The sequence below is a fragment of the Apiospora aurea genome (assembly GCF_038362705.1).
Source record: "Apiospora aurea strain CBS 24483 chromosome Unknown utg000005l_segment0_segment0, whole genome shotgun sequence".
Classification (NCBI taxonomy): Eukaryota; Fungi; Ascomycota; class Sordariomycetes; order Amphisphaeriales; family Apiosporaceae; genus Apiospora; species Apiospora aurea.
The window spans coordinates 2,727,784-2,753,496 of NW_027117392.1; the positions used below are offsets into that span (position 1 = coordinate 2,727,784).

The following is a 25,713-nucleotide window of genomic DNA, read 5'->3' on the forward strand; positions in this document are numbered from 1 at the left end:
GCACCCACGCCCGCGCCCGCGCCCACGCTCACCCTGTGTAAGCCAAAAGGCCAAGGCAGATGTGGTGCCGAGCATGGCAAAGCCTTGCGTTCATGCCACATTGGCAGTGCATTCATGGTTGAACTTGTATTTCAAACCTCATTCGAACATGCTGGGAACAAGCGCATAGTAACTGCTAGATTGCAGCCATGCTTGTGTGAAGTTGCTACATGCTACCAAACTCCATCGCATATCACCACCATTGCCCCTTATGCAAGCACTTTTCTCTTTCTCCCTCCCCAACTTGCCGATAGCAGCAGTTTCCTCGGCTGGCTATGGCCATGGCATTCGAGTGTCGGGAGAATTGCTCGCTCCCATCCCCTATGTGCAAGTTGGCAGTGATGATTTACTATGATGGCTTACCATATCGCGTATACATGTAGCTTGGGCCACAGTGCTAACAGGCCACAGTCTAAGCCCTTGGATCCTGTAGGCCACGGAGGGCCTTGGAATACAGTATAGGCCTACAGTAGGTGCCATCGTTTGTTGATCCATCATCGCGTGCTAAGCGACTATGGAGTCGGCATATACTTCAACCGAGGCGGCCCTGGAGCAGCTGAAGGGCCCACCAGATCGAGCGTATCTGACCGCCATGGCCGAAGCTGTTGCGCATGAGCAAGCGGACCTGAGCCCGTCGGCTCCCTCAAGTCCCAGCCAAAAGCGGAAACGGGGGCTCCATGAGGAGTCGTCCTCGCCCGATTCACGGCGTTCGAAACGTAGTGCACCAGCGGCACCTCTGTCTGACCATGCAGAGCCCGACAATGCAGCTTCGTATGTCGAGAGTGCCGTAGAAGCTGCACAGGCTGCCGCTGCCGCTAATGTCAGCGTTGCTGACTTCACTGCTCTACAACAAGCTGCTGCTGATCACCATAATGAGCCCGACGATGCTGCCAATGCATCAAGCACAGCCGCAGCTGCTCTAGGATCAATGTACCCAACCATACACATCCCGCCCACCACCGAACAAACTTTCGCTGCCCAAACAGCAAATGATACAGAACATCATCACCATCCGTACGGCAGTGCCGAAATGATGCATACTGCGGATGGACTCCCTGATACTTCCGGTGGGGTGAACCAAAATGGCATGAGACCTACTCCCAATGCCGATTTTATGTCACAATCAGGACCCAAGCCGGCCGTTGGATCAGAAGAGTGGCACAAGCTACGCAAGGATAACCACAAAGAAGGTTCGTATAGATTAGCACTATCACCTGTTTCTACCCCCACTCGGCTCTATGGCTAATATCTTTACGCAGTGGAACGGCGGAGAAGAGAAACCATCAACGAGGGCATCAATGAGCTGGCGAAGATTGTGCCTGGTTGCGAGAAGAACAAGGGCTCCATTCTTGCGCGTGCTGTTTCCTTTATAACGCAGCTAAAGGAGAATGAGGCACACAATCTCGAGAGATGGACGATTGAGAAGCTCCTCACCGAACAAGCCATCTCGGAGCTGAGCGCATCAAATGATAAGCTTAAGCAAGAATGCGACAGAATCTACCGGGAAATGAACGTGTGGAAACAGCTTGCTCAGAATGCAGGTCTGAAGCTCCCTCAATCCAAGGAGGAGCCTTCATCTTCATGATGGATCTAGGGCTGGCGTTCTGGTTTTCTTTCTTTCACCATTTGGTTTGACCGGCATTCTTTATACCCTCTTGCACAGACTGATCGGCCCTGTGGCGTCTCGATTTCCGGTGGTTCATTGCATCGCATTTGTCGGCGATCTTTACTAAGGTGGTCGTTTACTGGTCGGGGAAGAAGACTCGAGATAATGGGCGTGGACAAGATGGAGCATTTGCCCTGGCTGGATAAATGCGGATCGAGGGTGATGCGGTTCCTGATTCGGACATGGCGTTTGGTGGATATCAGTGTAGTAGGATCCAATTAATGGGCGGTTTTTACCCTCTCACCTAAGTGCCAATGCACAGGGAAGACATTGCTACTTGGTAGGCATGGCATAATGGAGTGCGAGCTAGACTGTTTCCCACCCATCACTGTCCTGTGGCTAGATGGAGACTATTGTGATTGACTGAGTATCTTGCTGGAAGGCAGTGGCGCAAGAGAGCGAAAACGACAGCTGTCACGGAACTGTTGCCTATGCTCAAGTGGTATTGATGCAAGGCATAGGTAGGCCCAAGGTTAGGTGTTGCATGTCGTTTGGCATGTTTCAACATGGACCGGCTTTAGCTAGTCTTGCATACGAAGGCGAAGGACATATGTGAATGGAGGTAGGCAGACAAAGGAGGACCGTACCGAGGTCGAAGTCGACTTATCGAAAGCGTCTCAATTTTCCCTTTGGGGATCCTGATTAATGGAGCGCCAAAGCACATGTAGATTCCATGACACAAGACCGGAAGGCCGACAAAGCCGAACAAACGGAAGCGTGTTATGGATGACACGACACGACACGGGCAACTGCCTACTGCCTACTACATACTGCCTATGGTGGCTTGAGGTGTGTGTGTGTGTGTACGTGTGCATGTTTGTCTCTCGGTAGCTACCTAGGGTGCGACCAACATACTTAACCTAAGTACTTATCACCTTCAATGGATTAGTCCTGGAATTGCGAGAACACGATGCATATCTTCTGAGGATTCCCAATTCATACATACATACATACATACCTACCTCCTAACCTGGACGTAGGGTACATAGAAATAATGCTTGCTATAAATTATAGGGACTGGACTCTTGACAGGACCTAATAATAGAGGGAAGCGGGGCGGCATGGGTGTAACAGACTCTTCTTTCCTTTGCACTGGTTCTAGCCAATGCCAGGCCCCGAGTCGCCCATGCCCATGCCCTTCGCCCTCAGCCAGCAGCAGCAGCAGCCCGCTGTAGGTTAGGTACTTTAGGTAGGTTAGGAGGTCCTCTGCCCACTGCCCACTGCCCAGACTCCACCTGCAGTCGCCGACTCTCAGGCCATCATGCCCCAGGCTTGCCCAGGCAGTCATGGGCCGCCCGGGAATAACCCATAGAACCCCCCTCCCCTCAAAAACCTTTGCCATTAGAAATGGAGCCTCCGGCTTTTTCTCTTCAGTCAGTTCCATCTTTTTCATCCTTCCACCATCAATTCTTACTTTTACCACTCCCCAACTTCTCGACTTCAATCCCCCCAAACCTCCGGCCTTGCCTTTTTTTCCCCCTTCTCTTCTTCACACAAGACACCTGGGTCAACCCAAACGTCAAGCGAGAACCAGAAAAGCACCTCCCCTCCTCCCCCCTCAAATACAAACACTCTCATCGCTCTGTTCAGCAGAGTCAATTCGCATACAAGAATTACTCTAGAATCCGTCGTGGCAAAAGCCCCTCCCCCTCGCGGCAACCAGCAACCCACCTCCGATCCCGTCCTGGGAATCACTGCTTCGTCGCAGCCCTCTCGATAACTCTGCCAAAAAGCGTGTCGACGTGCAACGAAGGCCGTTGATCCATCCTCACTCTCGACATCCCATCGAACCCCCACATAACAAGGGTTTTCCGCATACATTGCTGTTTATGTATCAGCACGAAAAGACCGCTGTGTTTAGACACCATCCCCCTCTTCAGCTGCAGTCGTTTCGCATACCGCGAAAGCCTTGTAGCCCTCACATCAGCTCCTTCGGTTGAATCCCACAGTCCTGATCATCATTCGAGTTCATGCCTGCCAACGCCACGAACAACGGCAATCCTTCCAGTCTCCCCTATGTTCGCTAAGAATATCCGCTTCTTCTACTGACAGCCTGGCTTGTCCCATCCGCTCCGCGCCCACCATACAACCGCAGTATCCGTCCGCAGATGACTAGTTAAGTCTCGGGATACTACCGCAAGTCTGTCTACGCATCGCCAATACGTTCTCAGTCCTCCACCGCCCGTTGAGTCAACCTAGACTCGACCCCAGCACCAACAAGCCCTCCGCTTCTCGCAGCCGCTTCTCAGAATACCACCGCCACCATGGTTGAGCTTTTGGCCATCAACCCCAAGAAGGGGGACGATAAGTTCTATCGTTACAAGATGCAGCGCATCCAGGTCAAGGTTGAAGGCAAAGGTAACGGCATCAAGACCGTTGTCGTCAACCTAAGCAGCGTTGCTCAGTCTCTTGCCCGCCCTGGCTCTTACGTCATCAAGTGGTTTGGCCTCGATCTTGGTGCCCAAACCAACATCGACCCCCCGGATGATCGCTGGATTATCAACGGCTCTCATGACGCCGAGGTCCTGCAGAAGTCCCTCTTCACCTTCATTGAGAAGTACGTCCTCTGCGATGATTGCGGCAACCCCGAGACCGATATCACCATCAAGGACGACGTTGTCCGCAAGGACTGCAAGGCTTGCGGTGCCCGCAGCCGACCTCTTCCCCACTCCAACCTGATCAACTTCATCCTGAAGACCCAGCCCAAGAAGGGTAAGAAGGAGAAGAAGACCAAGGCCGAACGTCAGGCTGCTCGACGTGCCAAGCAGCAGGGCTTGCAGAACGGCAATGGCAGCAAGGACAACGGCAGTGGAAGTGGTGGCGATGATAACTCGGAGAACGGCTCCAACGAGCTTGGCGACGAGGAGATTGATGCCGGTAGCGACGACGAGTTCACTCGCAGAATCACGGCCGATGCTCAGGTCATTGATGCGCCCAAAGAGATCAAAGACGATGATTGGGCTGTTGACATGTCTGAGCAGGCCGTCAAGGCTCGCCAGAATCAGCTGCCCAGCGAGTTCCGCGAGAAGCTTGTCTTGGATGAAGAAGAAGAAGCCGAGGGTGGTGGCAACACTGCTTACGACGAACTTGGCAACTGGGTCCTGGAGCAGGCCAAGGCCAAAGGCATTGACAAGGTTGATGACATTGAAGTCTACAAGAAAGCTAAGGAGCTGGGCATTGAGACCAAGCACCGAACCGTCATGGTTCTTGCCCAGACTCTGTTCAACGAGAACATCGTTGCTCAAATCCCCAAGCGCGCTGGCATCTTCAAGCTGGTAAGTCCATGAACCTATAAACGTTATACCTGCACTTTGCTAACATAGCATGACAGCTTGTGAAGGACCCGGAGGATGCAAACAAGATCTCCGAGCGCCACGAGAAGGCCCTGCTTGGTGGCATTGAGCGCCTCCTTGCTACCACCGGCAAGGACCACCCCAAGCTGCTGACCGCCGACGTCATCTCCAACAAGATCTTGTATCAGCTGTACGACAAGGACCTGTTCTCTGAGGATTTCATCCGCAAGTGGGGCAGCAAGGCCAGCAAGAAGCACTGTGACCTTGCTACTTCCCGAGAGATCCGTCGCGCTGCCGTGCCCTTCCTCAAGTGGCTTGACGAGGCCGACGAGGAGTCTTCGGAAGAGGAATAGACGGCCTGGCGTCCCCAAGCACGTGTTACCTCGATCTGCACGAGCTTTGCCGCCTCCTGCCAAGATATAATTTTGAAGGTGGCTAACTTGCTGCTGCTGGTTTTCGAGAATTGCTTTTTACTTTGGTTCTCCGCTCTCTTGCTAAGTTGTTTTCTCTTAAGTGTGCCGTTCCCAACGCTCTAGCGGTATCGTTGAGGTAACCGTTAAGGCGAGCCAAGGGCTTTGTATTGGGACGGTGTCACGCAAAAGCTTGTTTCGGTGGTTTCAGATTGTCCGTCTTGTTTTAGTGTAGCTTTTATTCTCACTACGCGCCACTCCATGTTCGGCTAACGCACTTGCTACGTGACTTGATGATAGTGTTGTGATACCCCCCCTCTCTACACAGGACCTGGTCCCTAATCTTCCATGGCGTTCTCGACAAGCCTAGGTAGTTTGAACCCTCGAAGGACGCTCTTCACTTGTATGTTGATTACGGAATACATTCGTGTTCGTTCGGACCAGTAGAATTATACTCAAACAAAGTGCGAGGCTCGTGCTATTTTACTCGCCATGCCCCCTAGAATTACCTGTAAGCCAGCCGACTTCACGGAAACCTGTGGCGACATAATGGCACAACATGTGCTCTGCATCCCCCGGGTATCCTGCCCCGGCAGCATCAGATGTGGTGTTTTCCTAACCACAACCGAAGGCTCAGATGCGCCAACCATGTATCACCACCCCCCTTTCCTATTCATACACACGCTCGCCAAACCCATTCATTCCCCAAGAGCTCTGACGACCGACCTAAAGCGAACGCCCTAGTCGAGTCAACCAAGCAACCCGAGCGGGTTTGCTTTTTTGTTTTCCTCCTTTTCTTTTGGATTTATCCTCCCAAACCCCTAGAGGCAAGCGCCGTAGCGGCGGATAGTCACCACCAAGACGAACCGCCCGCCTTGAGCGTGTCGTTGTTGCCGGTCCAATCCTGAACCACGTTCTCCGTGCCCCTGCCCTCCTCCTCCCAGTATGTTGTGCCCTGGGCCGCGGAGGCGTCGTGCCAATCCGCGCCTCCGCTGTTGATGTTGTTATTGTTATTGGTTGCGCCGTAGTCGCCAAAGTCGTCGCCACCGTTCTCGTTGTTGTCCATAACATTACCACCGTTTGGGGAGCTGCTTTGTCTTTGCGATGGTTGTTGCTGGTCATTGCTGCTGGGCCAGGCCTGCCGAGAGCAAGAGTTGTCTAACGTTAGTGGATTGGCCAAGATAATGTGTTAATTCGGAGAAGAGAGAGAAAGCGAGGAATAGAGAAAAGTAATAGAAAGTAGAGAGAGAGAGAGAGAGAGAGAGTAAAAGGAAAAGAAAAGGGGGAAAGGGGTACTCAAGAGAAACAGGCTATCCAGCCGAATTATTGAAAAGGAGAAAATGCCGAAAATGAACTCACGCCAGGGATGTCGCCGGATTGGCGACTAGCTGGGCCGACGTTGTCGTCGCCTTGCTTCCACGATCTCTTGCTACCGCCTCCAGACCCGTTCTTGCTCTTCTTACTGCCCTTGGAGCCGTGGCTGTTCTGGCTCCTGCGGCCGCTTCCGTTACCTCCACCAATAACATTGTTGTCGTTATCAAGGCCCGTTCCCCAGCCAGCATCGTTGTTTGCATCACCCCCAAAGTCACCTGTGCCCGCACCGTTGGCCCAGGCTGTGGACGGGCCGCCACGGTTGCTGGTGTTGCCCCAGTCCTGGTTCTGGCCACCTCCGCCGTCGTTGCTGCCGGTACCCCAGGCCTGGTTCTGGCCGACGCCCTGGTTGCTGTTGCCACCGCCCCAGTCCTGACCAGCGTTATTATTGTTGCCGTTGCCGTTGGCCCAATCCTGGTTGTTATTGTTACTGTTGTTGCCCCAGCCCTGGCTAACATCGTTTCCGCCCCAGTCCTGGCCCGGTTGAGTGTCTGGCACGGGAGACATCTTCGGTCCATTGGATTGGTTGGAGCCATTGCCAAACTGCATGGGGCTCTCGTTCTTCTTGCTGCCACTTCTGATGGATCCCCATCCTGGTTGCTGTTGTTGGTTGCTTCCCGCGGCCGAATTTCGCTGACCATTGGAACCGCGATTAAAATCTTGGGGCCAACCACCGTTCATATTGTTGTTGTCCGGGATGGGACTGATGTTGTTGTTCCAGCCTTGGGGGGCACCGCTCATATTGGCATTATTGTTATTATTATTCTGGCCACCTCCCCACTGGTTGCTGCCACCCCAGCCGCCGTTATTGCTGCCAGCGCCAGTCGCCGCAGGCGGACCCGCGGGGAAGCCGTTGTCCTGCCCATTCCATCCTGCATAACCGTTTCCGTTTTGAGAGTTGTTGCGGACGCTACCGCCGCCGCCATTACCACCCTGGGGCTGCTGAGGGCTGTCGTGCTTGCTGGAGTTACTCTTCAGGCGGTTGAGGAAGCTGTCGACCGTCTCGCCTGCAAAGTTGACACTGTTGTTGTCCGCGTCCTTCTGTACGGAACCGGCCGTCTTGCGCCCACCAGTGCCTTGGCTCTTGCTCGAGTTGGCCCACAGGGTGTTTGTGTCCTTGGCGCCTGCAGTCTTCCTGCCGCCGCCGCCGTCGCGCGATGGCGCCGCTCTCCCGGAACCAGCACTTGGTTCGCCGAACCCCGAGCTAGCATCTCGGGCACTGAAAGCAACGTTCTTCTTCTTTTCCTTGCGCTGGACTGCTCCCACGCTGGGCGAGTCGTTCTGGGGAGGAGTGGCTCCTGCCTTGTCGCCTCCCACGACTGCCGTGCCCCAGCCTTGGAACCATTGGTTCGGTCCCGAGGTGTGAGGAGGGGCCATACCCGTGGGGGGTTGTTGCTGAGGAGGCATGGGCATGGGGCCTTGCTGGGCGTACTGCGGCTGTCGAGGTCCCGGGTCTTGCTGAAATAGCCGATTGCCGTGCGAATCATACTGGAAACCATGGTACCAAGGGTTGTTGAGAGGATGGGGGGTACCGACCGGAGGGCTCTCCTTGTACGATCGTTGAGGATAGAGCCGGCTGTGGGGGTTCCCGTACGCAGCTCCAGAGTAGTGGCGCAAAATGCCGTTCTGGGGATCGTGGAATGCATTGGGCTCGGGGTCGGCGCCGGTCTCGAGCACATGCTCTACGTGCGATACCTTGGATTGGATCGGCAACATCAAGTTTGGCTTGCGCAGCTCGGGAGGAGGATGATGGGGAGGTATCTTGGACCTCTTCTTCGTGGATCTTCTTATCTTCTGGAAGACTTCCTCCGGAACCCGAGGTGCTGTATCCTTAGTGGAATCCTGCGCGGGCTCTGGCGGCGCCTCGGCGGCATTGTCTTTGGCTTGAGCCCCTTGCTTGTCACCCCTTTTGTTGGACTTAGCCTGTGCCTTGCCCCCCTTTTGGACGTCCTTGCCGTTCCCGCCATCCTTCTTGGCGTTCTTCTGCTTCTTGGTTTTTCCATTCTGGGCCTTGTTCCCCTCTTTCTCGGACTCGGCTTCGGGTTCCCCCTCGGTCGGAGTCTCATTCTCAGTCGTGCTGGCCTCGGCATCTTCCGACGTCTCCTCAGAGTTATTCTGATTTTTCTTGCCCTTGTTCTTCTTGGGGGCCTGGTTTTGTTTGCCTTTCTTCTTCTTGCCCCGGTTGTCATCCGAATCCGAGGGAGCTTCAGATGTCGAGGCTTCAGGTCCAGGCTCAACACTCGTTTCCGGATCGTTGTGGGCCTGGTTGTTCTTCTTATTTGACTTAGTACCTCGTTTGGCCTTTTCTTCGGCTTCCCTCTTGGCCCTCTCGGCTTTCACGGCCTTGTGCTTTGCATGGATATCTGTTGCATTCTTGCGTTTCTGTGATTCCAGGGAGGCGGCGCAAAGTTCGCAGGGACAGTCCGGGTCCACCTCGTGTTCTGACTCCGTCGTGGCGTTTGTCTCGGCTTCGGGGGACTCAGCGGGTGGCTGCACGGGGGCTTCAGCAGGTTCTTCGGGAAACTTGTCCGTTGGCTCCTTGAGGGCCGGTCTTAGACCGTCCTCGAATCGAACGTTTCGCGTTCTTCTGGGCGTGCGAGCACGAGGCACCGTAAGAGAGACGGTATCCTCCTCGGACTCATCGTCTGTAGACCAGTGGAGGGTTGCGACCTTCCTTGGTCCCCTAGGCTCTGGTGGTGGCGGTGGACGTCGTCGTTGAGTCTCGCTTAGACAGTTGCGCCCTACCATCCACTCGACGAACGAGTTCGGGCGACTGCGGGGACGCATGGCGATAATTGGGGGACAAGGTGACTTTCGTTGGTCTAGTAGTGGGTTGTCGAGGTGATGGCCACGGGGACGAACTGTTTGGGAGTAGTGCAGATCTCCAGATAATTGGCGAAGTGTGAATTAAAAAACGGTTGCTCGCGGAAGGAACAACCCGAAAATGGGTAGGGCTGGTTAAACGACAATGGATGAAGATCGGGTTCCCATTGGAGACTGAGGATTTCTTGATGAGAAGACCTGTCTGATTTACCACGACAACGAAGAGGCGGATGTGGACTGCTGGGGATGGTGTGTCACACGTTCGTGGGTCGTGACTTCCACTTGTGCAGATGAAGGAGGCGGCTCTTACCAATTTTCCCGTGGAGGCAATCCAGAGGAAAGAGTGAAGAATGGTAGGGGCAAGGTAGAAAATATGCTACCAGCTATGTCAACAGTTGGCATTGGTAGATGGTGGAAAGAGGAGAGAACTGGGTTGTTGGCATCCAAGCCAACCAGAGTGGTGATGATATGGATGGGTGCTCAAAATAATTTGGGGGAGCTGCGTGTGGCGGACTGGCCGAAGGAGAATTGATACTTTATCGGTTCCCCATGGACAAGCCGGGAAGAAGCAGAACAATCAATTTGGATGTATTCAATTCAGTGGTTCCATGAAATGCCACCCTTCCCTCACGTAGCGTTGACATGGAACAATCGAAACTAGCCTGGGGAGACACACAGTTGGCTCACATTGGACCACCACTTGCAGCTGGATATGGATAACCTGGAATGCCATGCCTGGCGATTTGCTCGAGATTAACAACCTGACCTGCCTGTCATGCCGTCAAGGCCAGCCAGTCCGCTGCCATTATATTACGGTACCCCCTACTATAGCTTCGCCTTCTCCTGCAGCTCTTGTTCCGCCCAAGCCTTATTAATCCGCACATTCCGCCAGAAGTTCCACGCTCCCGCCGCGACCGCCAGGGGCGGACAGAGCAGCAGCAGCACATTCCACCAGCCGGGGCTGCCTCGCTGGACCTGCGCCATGGCGGCGTTGATGTTGGCCTTGAGCTCGTCGCGGGAGCCGTCGTTCCAGACCACGACGCCCCTGTCGGCGCCGCGGGCCTCGCAGCGGCGGGCCTTGAGCCGCACGTCCATCTGGCTCGCGACGCGGTTGCGGGCGTCGTCGGGCGTGAGGTGGGCGTCGCGGTCCGTGAGGCGGCGCATCTGGACCTCGGGGTCGCGGACGGCGACGACGACGACGACGCCGCAGAGCCGGTCGAGGGCGCTCTCGAACAGCAGCGGGATGTCGAGCACGACGGCCCAGTGGCCCCGCAGGTAGCAGCCCAGCATGGCCTTGTACATCTCGCGCCGCACGGCCGGGTGCACGATGCCGTTCAGGACGCCACGGTCCCGCTTGCGCTCCTCGCCGTCGCCGAAGACGCGGCGGCCCAGCGCGGGGCGGTTCAGCGGCCGGCCCTTGCCGTCGACGCCGTGCTCCGGCATGGACTCGGAGGGCGCCTCAAGCAGGTCCGGCGTGGTGGGGCCAAAGTGCTTCACGATGGCATGGTAGCCGCTGGTGCCGGGCTCGACGACCTTGCGCGCCAGTACGTCTGCGTCGATGATGGGCAGCGAGTATGGGGCGGCCGAGAGGATGGACGACACGGTGGACTTGCCGGTCGCAATGGAGCCGGTCAGACCAATGAACAACATGGCTGCGTAACCGTCAGGGCGTCGTTCCGAGACGTTCCCTCTTTTCTTGTGTATTGTAGTGAGATGGACGGACCAGTCGGAAAGGTTCAGCCACAGCAGATTTGGATCAATCACATTGCGCTGTTAAGTAAGTCGTTGGCATGCTTCCAATATCTTGCCCGAGATGAGCCGCTTCCATGTGACTTTGCGGCACCATCGCCGAGTCTCAAAAGGGTGGGGCTCATGTCATCATTGCTTGGCATCAATCAGCCAGTCATGTTGTATTTTGCCCTTCAATGTTAGGTCACGTCAACGAAGCCCGTAAGAGTGACTGATATCAAATATATTTTATATCCTTCACTCCCTGATAACCCAAAGCCTAACTATGCGAGCAGTCTAAGAACAAATTAAAATAGCTATATCTCGTCGTACACGTCCTGTCTCCTATCTGTGGGAGTCGGCATGACAGGCGGCGCAGTGATAAGATGCGCGTTTGTTGCGTCAGTCTTTTCATCCTTGCATCCGAACCAGCCTGGAGTCTGACAGGTCGCCGATGTAACCGTCGCAGTGTGCGGTCGCGACGGTGTCGTACTTGTGCTCGTCGGATCGTTGCATCCAAACCAGCCCGGCGTCTTGCAAGTTGTGGTGGTGCTAGTTGTGGTCACTGTCGGCGAGTGAGTACTGCTCGTGGTTGTCTCATCCTTGCAGCCGAACCCTTTTTACACTGTTAGTCACATGAAAACATAGGCAGATTCTGGAGCAGCAAACTTACATCCTGGAGTCTTGCACGTCGACGTACTCGAGGTCGACGTCGACGTGGCTGTACCAGTGGTGGTTGTCTCGTCGAGGCAACCCCACCAACCTGGCGTCTTGCAAGTCGCGGTTCGAGTGCGCGTTTTAGATGTAGTCGAGGTTGTAGACGTAGTCGTCCCAGTAGTGCTGTTGCTCTCGTACATCTTCCAGTTCGCACAATCTCGGCATTCGGGGGTCGACTTGCACTCCGGTACCTGGTCATACTTTCGAAGCACATCGTTGATAACGCTGCGGATTTTGTGAGTGCCAATACCAACCCTCCAACCCTTATCTGCCACCGTATCATACACGCACTCCATGCCTGTGTGGCAGGATGTTTCCAACGCGTAGCCGGCAAAAGAACACGAAGCAGTCGCACCATTGCATGTGCCGATATAAATAGGATCGGCCGTATGCCCGAAGTGTGCAGCTCCTGTGTATTCGCGGGTCTGGGGATATCGGGCATCTGCATGTGGAGGAGCGGGTAGTCCAAGCCTGGTGGCCGCAAGAGCCTCCGGGACAGCTTCGAAAGTAACCACGGGCAAGCCATAGGTCAGGCCGAGCAACGAACTAACCGCCCCGCCAAGAGAATGACCAACAACCCAGATGTTGGCATTGTCGTACATCTCGGTAACGTTGGAGTACAGCTCCCTTGCAGCCTGGTAGTAGCGGCTCTCTTCGTGAAGGGCCGTTTTGACGCACGTGTTGTTACAACTATAGGTGCCCGTGGCACAGTCGCAGACCTGGTGCCATGACCACTGTCCTTGCTGCGCACAGCAACAGCTGAAGAACAGATTGTCGTTAATCTTGTCATTCGTGGTTGTTCCTTCGCCATCAAACACCGCAGGCGACGTGCCCTTCAATCCAATGATGACAGTGGAGTTCGACTCATCGGCCCAGATGTGACCGCGCAGACCGTCCGTTTCCCAGCCGAAATCGGCACTCCTATTGAAAGGGTGCCCGACTTCATCCCAATCGGGCAAGCCGGGCTTCTCGACGTAGGCGTTTGCCGCTACCAGGGCCATGTTTATCACCGTCTCCTTGTCGGTGACATCAGGGCCGGGCACGTCGTCTATAGTCCATGCAGACGGTGAACTGGCTAGGACATAGCCGCGTTGCCGCGATTCGGCGACGATGGGGTCCACCACCTGCGGTCTCCGATCTACCAAACGCTCAATCTTGCGCGGCTTGCTTTTGGCCTTGAGCGACGCGATATGTTCCGCAGCATGATCGTCCTCGGCGGCAAGCCACACCTCGGCATCGGAATTCGGGATGTCTCGTCGTCGATGGAGGCCGGGATGTCGATAGGTCCCATGATGGAAGATGTGACGTAGTGTGAATGTGTGGTCGGCCGGTTGCGGCGGCTCTGGGATCAAGGGAGATAAGATGGGCGAGTTTGAGAGGGCGACCTGAGCCTGGTCGTCAAACCTCGAGGCGGCGGCGGGCGACGAAGAGAAAGCTAGAAACGATAGGAGCAGCTGCGCTGTGACCCTGCCGGCAGAGGCGCATGTCGAATGTCGCTGATGTCGCGACATTCTTGGTGGTGTAGCTGTGTCGTATCGTGCCGTATCGATTAGGAGTTGTTTGTGAGGTCATCAGGTAACACCAGCGGAGTAGTGTGTGAGTTTGGGGGAGGAGTGCTGAATGAAATAAGGGAAAAGAAGAAGCTACTGTAATTTAGAGTAATGGAAAGTTCGAAAGACAGATAGATCAATGATGAGTTGAAATGGATATGTAAGGTATGCATGTAGGTATGTAGGCTCGGTATGCACATGTCTGTAGGTCGGTCATGGGATAACGGACGCAGCATGGACTCCACTGAATCGCTATCGCGTGCCACTTTGGTCGCCTAACTTTGGAGAAGGAGGTGCTGGAGGAATGACCTACGACATGACCCTGCCGTAGGTAGCCAGTAGTGCAGGCTAGAATGCACCAGGTCCCGCCACCAGTACCTACCTATGTATCTACCTACATGACTTACGAACAGTGTCGGCTACTGCCTGGAAGCCACGCTGCCACGGCCCACGGCCCCCCGCATCTTACCCCGTCCACCCCGAACTTAGGCAATGTCCAGTGCGTGTTTACTCCGTACCTCCAACCAACTACCAAATATGGCTTGTTTCTACCAATCTTGAACTTGTTCTCAAACATGGACGAAATGTCATAGGCATTCACCCAGGGCCTTGGCAGTTGCACTTCGCTCATACTTCTATCGATCCTGCCCGAAGCATCGCAAGAACGTATGCTCTAGGCCCTGGCTGCCTTGAAGTGAGGCAGAAAATGTATCACAACATAACTTAAAGACTACCTACGTATCTAGGTACTCACCTACCCAAATCCACAACACATATACCATTTTGGGACCGAAAAAAGTCGAGAGTGTATGCATGAATGGCAGAGCTGCCAGAAGAATGGAGGCGGCCTGCCCAAGATGACCATAGAATACAGACTCTCTGCCTATAGCATAGTACGATAGGGGTTGCGAAGCCATCACTATGCATGTGTGGCGGGATAAATACTGTCCACATTGAGTGCTAGTTGGGAGAACGTGAATCCCGGGTACAAAATGCAGCATGAAGATAAGGCGTGAGTAACGAGAAATGCACCATTACTCCGTACCTACTCAGGGGTCTTTATCCAATCGGTATATTGCGAGCTGGCCCGGCAGAGCAAACCCCATCGTTCTTGTTAGAATCCATGCTCTTTGAACTCGTTTCTGTTTTTGCCCACGACAAAGTCACATTGCCGGCGGAGACGGAGCCGTGCCCATATTCGGCCTGGCTGTATGGATCAGGGTGCGGGGCGGCAGCAAACATCATTGATATATAACGCTCTCGTATAGGCCAGTCAACACCGACTCGGCAGTACAGTTTGGGCATCGCTCTGCTGAACACAACTTAGTATAGCATGGAGAAATATGGAAAATTGGGCGGCCAGGCCGGCTAGATTCAGGTTCACACGCCGCATACCAAGCGACCTCAACAGGCAGCTGGACGAAGACGATTTTGACGAGCCACGGAGGTTTGAATCGATGCGAGTCAAGCCCCCGGGCTGTGGATATGGATGATTTCCGCTCAGGCGGAGTCACAATACTTGGCCAGGCCTTGGATTGCGGCATCTGAGGCGATATAAAGCTCGCTTAACGGCAGCCAACCGGCGGGGGATTTTGGCTTCTCTACCTCTCTTTCAACCGAATCGCCGCCGACAACATGGTGTCTGCCAAGACCATCTCGTTTGGTATAGCATGCCTCCTTCGTGGGGTACAAGCAGGTCCTACTGTCAAGCTTGGTACTGGCATGACCGTACAGGGCCGTACCTCCCCTATCGCCCCCTCGGTGGCGGAGTTTCTGGGGATACCGTACGCGAAGCCTCCGGTTGGTGAGCTCCGCTGGGAGCCGCCGCAGCCATACGAGCCCAAGGGGTACTCCGTCATCAACGCGACGGCGCTGCCTCCTTCGTGCTGGCAGTACATCTCGGTTCACCCAGCAATGATGCGCACTGATGTTCCCGAGTTTATGATTGGGAAAGCAGGCATGAGCGAGGATTGCCTGACCACCAGCGTCTGGGTGCCCACCAAGGCCGTCGGCCAGGCGCCTGAGCTGGCCGTAATCATCTGGTTTTATGGCGGAGGCTTCGCAACGGGCGGAACCGATGTTCCCTACCAGATACCCACCAAATGGATCGAGAGATCCCAGGATCACATCGTGGTAGCTTTCAACTACCGCATCAATCTGTTTGGCTTCCCCGACGCCGCCGGCGCGACCGAACAAAACTTGGGGTTGATGGACCAGAGACTCGCTGTCGCATGGGTCAGGGACAACATCAAGAGTTTCGGCGGAGACCCCGATCGCATGGTCATCTGGGGGCAGTCGGCGGGCTCTGTCGCAGTTGACTATTATAACTTTGCTTTTGCCGATGACCCCATCGTGCGAGGACTCATCATGAACTCCGGCACTGCTCACCTGAACCAGCTCATGAGCAACGACGTGGTCTATTCGAACTTCTCCTTCGTCGCCGAGGGCCTGGGCTGTGGGAACCAGCCAGATGCGGCTTCCGAGCTGGCTTGCATGAAGAAGGTGCCGGCGGAGAGGCTGGAGAAGTTCGTGGCCACTTATGAGGATTCTGGCGACAGCCCCTCCATCACCTTTGCTCCGATGGTGGACGAGAAGCTCGTCTTCTCCAACTACACAGAACGGGCCGCTCGCGGTGCACTGTCTACTCTGGTAAGCCCCAGAAGGAATCTTCCTGTCCAACGATACCGTGTGCTAATGACGTGCTGAAGCCTGCTCTCGCCACCCACAATAGCCAGGAGGGTCACTTCATTGCCCCTTACTCTGTCGATGGACCAGACCCCGCCGTAGCCGAAGAACTTTCAAAGAGATATTTCTGGTGTCCCACGTACAAGACCACCAAGTAAGCTCTTCCTGCCTCGGATGCCTGCCTGTATGGATAGAAGGAATGGAACTGACGGGGTGCGCAGGGAAAGACTGGCAGCTGGCCGCATAACCCACCGGGCGTTTTACAACGGCAACTTCTCCAACATTTCGCCGCGACCTTGGTTCGGGGCGTGGCACGGCAGCGACCTGCCACTCGCATTCGGAACACACGCGGACTTCCGAGGAAACTCGACGGCGCTGGAGTACGAAACCAGCCACGCCATTCAAGACGCGTATGTCGCCTTCGCGAGGGATCCCGTCAACGGGCTGGACGAGATGGGCTGGGCGGCGTACGCTGGCGCCCGCGGGGTTGTTCGGGCCTATGCCGACAATAACACGGCGGTAGGTTACCGCTCACTCGATACCATCGAGTCCGAATGCGAAGCAATGGGGCTTGCATAAGCAAGCAAGTAAGCAGGCGATTGTTTGGGGGTCGAGAAGGATTTACATAGATACATGTAGGTAAGTAAGCATGCACGCACATGTGTGTACCTACCTAAAGCAATCAAAGGCTCAAAACACTCCTGTCATCAATCCTTGGCCCCTGTGCCTGCTTGATGGGTTCCGACCATGGCAAAGAACGGAAATTAATTATATAAGGAATTCATCTGAAGTTGCACACCAGACCGTCACGGCCCCCAGTACCTCCTACTCGTATTACTTGGCTTAGACGTATGATTTCCTAAGCGTATATCTCAAAACGCCTACTGGTATCAAATATCTGTCTCGTCTTATAATATAGGTTTTTGTCTGAACATAGATCCTGGGGCAAGTGATATGTACGTACGTACGTCATACTCATAAGTACTTTCATTATTGCATCTTTTAACCTACCTACTAGCATCAATAGGCAGGCGCCGCGAAAGAAAAGGAAACATTTGAAGTGTAACATACATGACATACATCCTACCGACCTTTTAGGTAAGCAGGCAGGCATTCTTAGTCCGAGACGGGCATGTGGAGTGCATTAACCTACGGTAGGTTGGTGCCTCTAGAACGGCGGCAACGGGTCTTGTCTTGGTGTCGCGTTCTAGGCGCATCAGTCCCCCAGGGAGGGTACGTAAGTACGTAAGAAGGAGTGCCGCAGGTAGCTGTCCGTGGCTTTAGCGAGCAGATGTACATCGATAGACCCCACCCACTGCCCTGCCCACTGCCCACACCCCTGGAGCAGAGGTCCCTGGCGCCTGACGCCTGACGCCTGACGCCTGACGCCTGACGCATGATGGGGGGCATTGGAGGCATTGCCGCTGGTGCTGGGCCTTATCGATTGATGGTTCGATAAGCTCAGCTGCTGGACGTGCCGCCTACCGGTCGCCGATGAGGTTGCAGCCGGCCTTTCATCATCATTGCATGCAGCGTATCCCCATCTCCAACGTCCCTCGGAGCATGCCATAACTCCAGATTGATGCCCAGTAGGACTCCATTCAATTGCCATATCTCCCCCTCTACCCGCTTTACCTGGCGAGCTTTCTATGGCATGATATAGAAGTCCGCCCGACTACATCCAACACAGTCGTTTGTCCAGGTAGCATCAGGTAAACCACACCCCTGCAATAGTTTCATGCTGCTTCATCAACGCCTATAACTCACTCCGGGGCCGCGCTTCTGTCCTCGGGAACTTGTCAAGAATTCTCGACTCTCGCTGTGCCGTCTTCCATCCGAGACCGACTAACGACCATGTCCTTCAGCTCGATATTCATGGCGCCTTCTACGCCCGCCCAGAGCTCAGAGCCCCGACCCGGCACGCTTCGCTCGTCGAGGTCGTTTCCGCGCTCGGCGGTTCAGGAAACCACCATAGACCCTCTGACGCGGGCTCAGCGGGCTAGCACATTCCAAAATGGCACGACGACGCCGGAGATAAAGGTTATCCAGACATCACCTAAGAAACAAGGTGCCGATCCGGACAGTCGCGATACTTTCGAGACTGCCGAAGCCGCAGAGTCCACGGAGCCACCAAGAGCCTCAGTAGACATTGAAGATATTCCTATAGAACTCATTAGTTTAACCGACAAGTATGCTGCCCACGTACCTTAGGTAGGATGTAATCGCTAACAGGCCTGACTTGCAGCTTCATCGACGGCCTTTCCGCCAAAGTCAACCCAGTGCCGCCCAACGTTGATAACTTATCTAGACGCTTTCAAGACTTCTATGCGACCGCTTCCCACCATATTCAAACGCACATCGATAGCCTCGCCTCGAGGCAAAGTCGCTACGAGGCTCCACAACCTGCTGCTCCATCGAGAGCATCTACCGCCAGTATCCTGCGAGCAAAGGCGGCCTCTTTGACTGGTAAAGACAAGCCAAAGCCAGCCTCCACAACCGATGGGGAGCAGCAGATGCTCACGGCCGAAGAATTGGCCAACAGAAAGAAGGCCAGGATCGCCTTGGAGCAAAAGAAAATATTGTTGGAAGAAGGGGTGGAACGACGACTGTGTGAGGGCATATACGACAGGATATATCGACACAGATCCACCCACGATGCCGAGGCCGACGAAAAGCTCAGATCAAAAACCGCAGCGTTGTCGTTAGTAGGCATAGGTCTGGCCGAACTTGGGTTAGGGGTTAAGGCCGACGAACATGCAGAAGATGGCACAGATGCCGCCGCACTAGAGAAGCAAGAAGAGATCCGTCGATATCTAGCGCAAGCTAGGAAGAACCTGATCACGATGCATGAGAAACGGTATCCTCTGGGGAAGCTGAACTACCTGAAGGCTGCTCAGAAGAGCATCGTTGACACGTTGTCGCATTTTCAACTGTCATCCTCGGCCGACGAGATCATGCCCTTGCTCATTTACACCCTGATCACAATGCCTCCCGAGCAGCTCGATGTCACCAGCGATCTCAAGTTCATCCAGCGGTTTCGGTGGGAGGAGAAATTGGATGGGGAATCGACATATTGCCTCACCAATCTCGAGGCCGCCATCCTCTTTCTGGATACAGTCGACCTTGCCAGCCTCCGGGCCGACGAATCCGTCACCGGACCAGCTAAGCTGGGTAGCATGTCCGGAAGTCCCCGTACAGAGACTTTCCCTCCGGCATATACACCCGGCATCTCAGAGCCAACTCAAAGCACGCCTTCACTAACGACCACAGAGGCACAAGGCTTGAAGGCGCCGCCATCCCCCACGACAGCCAAGGCTTTAGCACAGCGTCGTAGACTTAGTGATTTGATCCAGACTCCAGCACAAGCTATAGGCAACGCGAGGGACTCGTTCTTCGATACGGCTGATCAGAGTTTTAAGAATATAAGCAACAGTCTGGGCGACAGTTACAATTTCTTCATTGGAAGGCTGCGCGACACCACGGAGAGCGGCAAAGAGCTGGTACTTCCGAGGACACTCGACGATGCAAGGAAACTCATCGGCACGCCACCTCCTGAGGACATTGCCTCTCTTGACGGACCTGTCCCTGCTCAGGGGCGTGAAGAGGACAGCAGTCCGGCTGCAAACCGCGACGATAGGATTCTGCATCTTGTTGGGGGCCGGAAGGTCCCTAGGGATCGGGATCGTAGCACAGATAGTACGAGGAGCGCCCGTAGTGCGAGCAGTTCCAAAAAAGTCGTCTTTGCGGCTGAAGAAAGAGAAAAGGCCGGGACCCCTGGATCCACGGCCACAGCCTCGTCTTCTAATCCGGCTCTTGTGGATCAAATGCGGAATCTGACCAACTCTTTCAATCCCATGAACCGGCTGGCGAGCATGAGCATGATGCGGGGCTTCGGACGGACGACGCCTACCCCAACGGCCACGACAAAAGATGCCCCTCCAGGGAAACCTGTAGAAGGCGGTGATCTGGCCTCGGTAAGGATTTCCCCAGTTATACTCTTACGCCAGGCCAGCCGTGACTGACTATACAGCAGGCTTTTCCCGACATAGCACCGTCGCTACCCCCTAAAGACATACCGCAAATCAAGCCGCCCAACAAGCGCTTCATAGAGCTGCAGAATCCAGCGGACTTGAAGCTAGGAGAGGTGTTGGAGTTGCTCCGTGATTATCGTCGACTAGCCAATGCCCTCAAAGACATGGATGCGTTCAAAGAGAACTAACGGTGGCGTGTCCCAGGAGGTCACGCCGGCTTACTCACTTTTGACACGGCACAGAGATGCCTTGGAGTCTGCTCTGGCGGCAGCAGAGCTAGACCTGGAGGGAGGTCGAGCGACCCGAACCTCTAGGCACCAAAATTGTCTATTACATGGGAATTGGAGTTGTCGGATTGCATTGCAGTGTCATTGGATTTCTAGAGGACAGTATAGATTTCGGAACGGAGCGTAGTGCTGCTGCGAAACGTGTCTTAAACTGCAGGCAAATGGCGAGGTGTACGACGTAGTATTCGGCTGTACTTGGTAGACAAACAGTCTTCGCCCATCAGAGCAATTAGACAGTATCACTTTCTCTTTACATGACAAGACGCTTCGTCCCGCCTTGTAGATCCTTTGTATATGTGTCCTGTTTTTAACAGACTGCCTACTTGGTACCATTCTTAGCGGCGCTCACCTTCAACGTCATTGCCACGTATCAACTCGGATATGTCGAACTTTTAGAGTATATTATCTAGAGAACTGTGCTATGTCATGCCAGTAACCCTTGCTTTGTTGTGTAGACAGGCAACACCCATCCAAGCCTGGGTGTGCCCGATAGTCCTCGCCTCGTTTGCTTCATCTGCCGCCATCATAGTACGACGAAGAAACCCAGACCTCGAGCCACGGCAACGATCCTCCGTATAGCAATCAACATAGAAAACAAAACGGATACATCAGATCAGTGACGGGAGAACCAAGACAGGAGAGTGAGGTTGAAGAATGTGATCATGTGTGGCCCATAGCACCACCCGGCCCCTGTCTTCTCCATGCCCCAGCCAGATCCGCCTCATCCGGCATGCTCTCTTCTTTTTTGCGCAAATGCGCAAAATCAATGGATGATCAATCAGTATCCCCTTTCCCTTGAACACCCCGGGCAATGCTACCGTATTCCCAAGAGCGATTATATACCTAGTGTGTGGACAAAACAAATAGCTAGCAACGCTTTCTTGAACAGAAAAAGAGGCCGGAAAGTAAAGAAACCAGAGAGGGTATATCAACAAGCTCAGCCCAGCTCCAAAGAAGTAGCGTGAGGGGGTTCACCCGTCACATTTCTACTGCGACCCATTGCTCTTGGCCGGGCTGCTGCGCCCGTTCGTGATGTCCCCCAATGTCATGTGGCCCCCTTGCTCGTTCATGAGCTTCTCCATGAAGGATATATAATCGTACTGAGCCTGGCCGCGGTCTGAAGCCATGTCCGGGCCCGAGTGGACGGGCACAATCTCAACGAGCTTGTCGATGACCTCATCGGGTACCAGACTGTGTCGTAAATCCATCTCGGTGATGTACGGCTTGCCATCGGCCACCTCGCGGAAGGATTGGTAGACCTGCTCGGCCGTATTCTGATCTTCTGTCACGTCCACCATGAAGCGAATGAACTGCTCAAAAGACACTCGCTCTCGGCCACGCGAGGTATCGACGAAGTAGTCGTGCATCTCATCTTCGCTAAACACAAGACCCAAGGATGCCAACGCAGCACTGAATTCCAATTCACTCAGCGAGTTTGTGTCGTCTCTGTCAAAGTGTCTGAACACCGACTCGAACTCCTCCAGCTGAATGGGAGTCAGGTTTGTCATGTCGCGAGCAACGAGCTGATTCTCCAGGAAAGCGAGCTTCTTAGCGACTGCCGACTTGACAAGTCCTAACTCGTAATGCAATTCGTCGTAAGTATATGTAGTGAAGTCGTTTTCCTCAATGTTGGCCTCTTGACACTTCTCATCGACCGCCTCGATAGTCTTGAGATAAGCGTCCAGTGGAGGAAGATTGTCTGACAAACGTCGGACGTGCAACAGCTGGTCCTCGACGTCTCCCTCCAGACCTGATATCGCCACCTGCATTGTGTTCAACGCCAGCGCGAAGTCGTTCGCTTTGTCTGCGAACGATTTGCGAAGAGCGTTCTTGATGCTATTGGGAAGTATTAGTAAGGAGCATGTATGACGTAAGCAGCAGGGGAAGGGGCTGAACATACTCTCTGATGGTCTCGTTGATGAGCTGACCACGCTTCATCTCAGTCTTGGTGAGGTTGGCCCATTCCGCATCCAGAACCTCCAATCGCAACTCCGGCGGGGGATCGTAGGCTCTGAGGCGATATGTGGCCATTTTCGTCTTGATGTTTCCTAATAACGTGGCGAGCTCGCTCTTCTCGGCAACCCATTCCCGCTTCTTTCCCCTCTTGTACGAAGCAAAGTCGGTGGCCTGCCTCTTCGCGTCGACGTAGGTACCCTCGAATGTGGACTGGAGCCATTCGTGAATCTGCTCCTTGATCTGCTGGAGGAGCGCTGCCATCCTCCGCTCGTACGCGCTCTGCATCTCCCAGGCGCCCTGCATGTTGTTCACGAACTTCTCCACGCGGCGTCCTGCGTTCTCAACCTTCTCCATCTGCGAGAAGGCGTGGAACCAGTAGGCGATGTAGGTCATCAAACTCCTCTCATCGGGCTTGGCCACGTCGCAAACATCTTCCACATCAAGCAGGGCAGGTATACCGATCTCCTTATGAGCAATATCGAAAGCCAGCTGCATGTTTCCACGGTGGTCCGACTTGTCCAGAGCATCATAGTCAATGAGATCCGGGCGATGGATGTCGAGCAAAGCACAGAAGGCCAAGCCGTCATTCCAACTGCTGCTGAAGTCCCTCACTTCAACCTCGTCGTAGCATGCTGTCTTACGCTGACACCACAGTAATAGACCCTCCTTGGCCGTCATACCCTCCTCGTTGATGTCGCTAATGGTGAATCTCAGAATAAGAGTCCATATCAGGCCGAGAATAATCTTGCGGTTGCCGTCGACGACATCTTCGGCGCCAATGTTGGTCATTTGGACACCCCGGGACTTGACAAAGTTGAGGGCTATGTTTGCGTTCTCGAACCTTTGCACACGCATCTTGGGCTTCGCCGCATAGCGACCCAGCGATTCTTGGGATAGACATTCGAGGAGATGGATGAGGATGACCTGCGAAGCGAACGCACGATTAGCATGATGATGGCAGCCTGGGCTGTGACGGGATGGGAAACTCAAAAAAGATGTAAACAAATCCGAGTCATTCGCATGGTATACTTACACCGTCGCTTAAATCAGCCACCAGGTCCTTGACTTCCAAACCTCGCACCTCGATTTTCGTGTTCAGCCTATACCGCACCACACGTCTGTCAGTACGGATCGTTCTGTTGGGTCGGGTCGAGTTGGGTCGGGTCGGGGCAGGACAGGGCAGAGTAGGGCACTGAATGCCAGTCATGCTCGACCAGGCGAGAGGATTGGGTGCAACTAACCATTTTGTGAAGGTCTTCTGCTGGACAATGACCCATTTGCCGTCCATCTTGCTGAGGCCCTCTCGTTCAGAGGATTCGGTCGAGGCGTTGGAGGCGAGCGAGTGCCGTTGGGGTTTCTTTGTCTTGGGCGACTCCTTTAAAGTGTCGGTCTCCTTTTTGCTGAGCGGAGAGCCCGAAAGTGTGGCGGAACGGGAGACTCTGGCTGCATGCACTTCGGGTTGTGACCGATTCGGCAAAGAGCCTCGCGTGCGTCGGGAGCGGGGCGGCGAGTAAGAGTTGGAGGAGGAGGAGGAAGCCTTGGCTGGGGTTGTAGGGGCAGATGCAGATGTAGTAGGGGGCTGGCTTGTGCTGCTGGAGCTGCTGGGGCTGCTGTGACTTGTCGTCTGCCGAATACTGCTGCTCCTGCTGTGCTTGAAGAATAGGTGACGATGGCGGTGGAGTGGAGGGGTTGGAAGAAGCTCCTTTGCTGCGTGCACCGGCATCGACTGTGTTTGCGTTTGCTTTTGGTGGCAGGACAGGCGCTTGCTCGGAATCGGGGGTGCAGGCGGTGGTCTGTTGCTGCTCGATGGCAGTGTCGGATTGCAGCGGTGGGAATGCCTCTGTCAGGGTGTATTCGACGTTGGGGACGTTTGCAGCGTCGCGTTGCCCAGGGGACTCTTTTTCGTTGGTAGCGCCTAGGCCCTTGTTATCCCCGCCCTCTCGGCTGAAAGCCGTCGCCAGCCTGGCAAACATGCTTTCGAAATTGCGTTTGGGGGGGGTGGGAGGTCGGTGGCCTGATTTGGGTCCGTCCCGCGGGTGTAGGTGCGCTAAAACGATCGCTAATCGACAATTAACTGGTACCCAGTAGTGATCGCCAGGCGTGGAGGGGCTGGCTGCCTGCCTGCCTGCCTGCCACGCTGCTGTACGTTGGTAGGTGCTGTAAGGCTAAATCGATCAAGCAAATCGTACATGTATTGACAGTTTCAATCGACCAACTGTTCTGTTTCTGTTTCTGTTTCTGTTTCTGTCCCTGTTCCTGTTCCTGTTCCTCACACACTTCTGTTCAGTGCAAGCCAGTACAGCATGAAGAAGATGGCGATGAAAATCGGACGCCTGGCCGCGACTCAGTCTTTTAGATAGGTAGGTACGTGGGTAGGTATGTAGGTAGGCAGTAGAAGAAAAAGAATGGTCAACCTGTTTTCGAAAAGGGCAACAGAAGCAATGTCGTCCCATCTCAAAAACAAAGCATGCATCCAACGGCGCGGTGTCTTCTTCTTCAAATACCATCTCCCCTGGACCAACATTGTCGCCCCTTGCTCACCCTTGCGCTGCGGTCTTCCTCTCTGCCTCTCGAGTCTCCTAAAGGCGTCCCGGCTATATTCTCGATGCTATATCTGCCACAGCGAGCTATCTGAAACGCGAGCTGCTTTCTATATCGTGTTGCAAGACGCCGTTCCCACAGAGACTTCATCTCTAATAGGCAAGGGGTTTCGAAGGTTGGATCAACCTGAGATCCCCATTCGCCAGGGCGCTATACCCCAAAACGGCTGCGCATCCTCTGTAAATCATGCACTCAAAAAAGACCGTCATGGGTTGCCCCAGACGTCTTAGCCCTGGGAGGGTCGATCAACAGGGGGGGAGGGGGGTACCACTTCTGCTTCAACCAATTCCTCCAACCCTCCCACTCGATCGACCTGACCAATGATCGGGCTTATGTCACCCTATACACCCGGCTTTGCTGCATGTTGCATTGCGTCCCAGCCCATAGATGGACGCCCCGGCCTGGCCAACCCCCTTTCTCCCCCCTCAGCCATTGACAAACAGTATCGAACACGACTCAACGTGATTAATCTCTGGTTTGATGGCGGCTAGTATCGTGAGACACAGACCCAAAGTTCCTGGCTCTGTTCTTCCCTCTTGGACAAAGTTCTACGTTT

The 25,713-nt window shown here is 54.5% G+C and overlaps 9 protein-coding genes across 9 annotated transcripts; 4 read left to right on the forward strand and 5 right to left on the reverse strand.

Moving 5' to 3' along the window:
- Positions 1 to 553: 553 nt before the first annotated feature.
- On the forward strand, positions 554 to 1,624 carry PG986_007396 (uncharacterized protein; the record flags this gene model as incomplete). The annotated part of the gene is made up of 2 exons (XM_066843618.1): positions 554 to 1,229; positions 1,299 to 1,624. The coding sequence occupies 2 exons, from the start codon at positions 554 to 556 to the stop codon at positions 1,622 to 1,624; spliced, it is 1,002 nt and encodes a 333-aa protein (XP_066699730.1).
- A 2,345-nt stretch (positions 1,625 to 3,969) lies between these two features.
- On the forward strand, positions 3,970 to 5,351 carry PG986_007397 (uncharacterized protein; the record flags this gene model as incomplete). The annotated part of the gene is made up of 2 exons (XM_066843619.1): positions 3,970 to 4,980; positions 5,037 to 5,351. 2 exons carry the CDS (start codon positions 3,970 to 3,972, stop codon positions 5,349 to 5,351), a joined length of 1,326 nt encoding a protein of 441 aa, XP_066699731.1.
- A 907-nt stretch (positions 5,352 to 6,258) lies between these two features.
- On the reverse strand, positions 6,259 to 9,566 carry PG986_007398 (uncharacterized protein; the record flags this gene model as incomplete). The annotated part of the gene is made up of 2 exons (XM_066843620.1): positions 6,259 to 6,546; positions 6,768 to 9,566. The coding sequence occupies 2 exons, from the start codon at positions 9,564 to 9,566 to the stop codon at positions 6,259 to 6,261; spliced, it is 3,087 nt and encodes a 1,028-aa protein (XP_066699732.1).
- An 861-nt stretch (positions 9,567 to 10,427) lies between these two features.
- Positions 10,428 to 11,252, reverse strand: PG986_007399 (dephospho-CoA kinase; the record flags this gene model as incomplete). The annotated part of the gene is made up of 1 exon (XM_066843621.1): positions 10,428 to 11,252. One exon carries the CDS (start codon positions 11,250 to 11,252, stop codon positions 10,428 to 10,430), a length of 825 nt encoding a protein of 274 aa, XP_066699733.1.
- Positions 11,253 to 11,647: 395 nt separating this feature from the next.
- Positions 11,648 to 13,558, reverse strand: PG986_007400 (uncharacterized protein; the record flags this gene model as incomplete). Its single annotated transcript, XM_066843622.1, has 2 exons — positions 11,648 to 11,946; positions 12,004 to 13,558. 2 exons carry the CDS (start codon positions 13,556 to 13,558, stop codon positions 11,648 to 11,650), a joined length of 1,854 nt encoding a protein of 617 aa, XP_066699734.1.
- Positions 13,559 to 15,232: 1,674 nt separating this feature from the next.
- On the forward strand, positions 15,233 to 16,861 carry PG986_007401 (uncharacterized protein; the record flags this gene model as incomplete). The annotated part of the gene is made up of 3 exons (XM_066843623.1): positions 15,233 to 16,246; positions 16,306 to 16,436; positions 16,504 to 16,861. The coding sequence occupies 3 exons, from the start codon at positions 15,233 to 15,235 to the stop codon at positions 16,859 to 16,861; spliced, it is 1,503 nt and encodes a 500-aa protein (XP_066699735.1).
- A 1,275-nt stretch (positions 16,862 to 18,136) lies between these two features.
- On the forward strand, positions 18,137 to 20,501 carry PG986_007402 (uncharacterized protein; the record flags this gene model as incomplete). The annotated part of the gene is made up of 3 exons (XM_066843624.1): positions 18,137 to 18,471; positions 18,528 to 20,256; positions 20,316 to 20,501. The coding sequence occupies 3 exons, from the start codon at positions 18,137 to 18,139 to the stop codon at positions 20,499 to 20,501; spliced, it is 2,250 nt and encodes a 749-aa protein (XP_066699736.1).
- Positions 20,502 to 21,586: 1,085 nt separating this feature from the next.
- On the reverse strand, positions 21,587 to 23,844 carry PG986_007403 (alpha- sarcomeric (f-actin cross linking protein); the record flags this gene model as incomplete). The annotated part of the gene is made up of 4 exons (XM_066843625.1): positions 21,587 to 22,436; positions 22,501 to 23,480; positions 23,590 to 23,656; positions 23,798 to 23,844. The coding sequence occupies 4 exons, from the start codon at positions 23,842 to 23,844 to the stop codon at positions 21,587 to 21,589; spliced, it is 1,944 nt and encodes a 647-aa protein (XP_066699737.1).
- Positions 23,845 to 23,863: 19 nt separating this feature from the next.
- On the reverse strand, positions 23,864 to 24,529 carry PG986_007404 (uncharacterized protein; the record flags this gene model as incomplete). The annotated part of the gene is made up of 1 exon (XM_066843626.1): positions 23,864 to 24,529. One exon carries the CDS (start codon positions 24,527 to 24,529, stop codon positions 23,864 to 23,866), a length of 666 nt encoding a protein of 221 aa, XP_066699738.1.
- Positions 24,530 to 25,713: the final 1,184 nt, after the last annotated feature.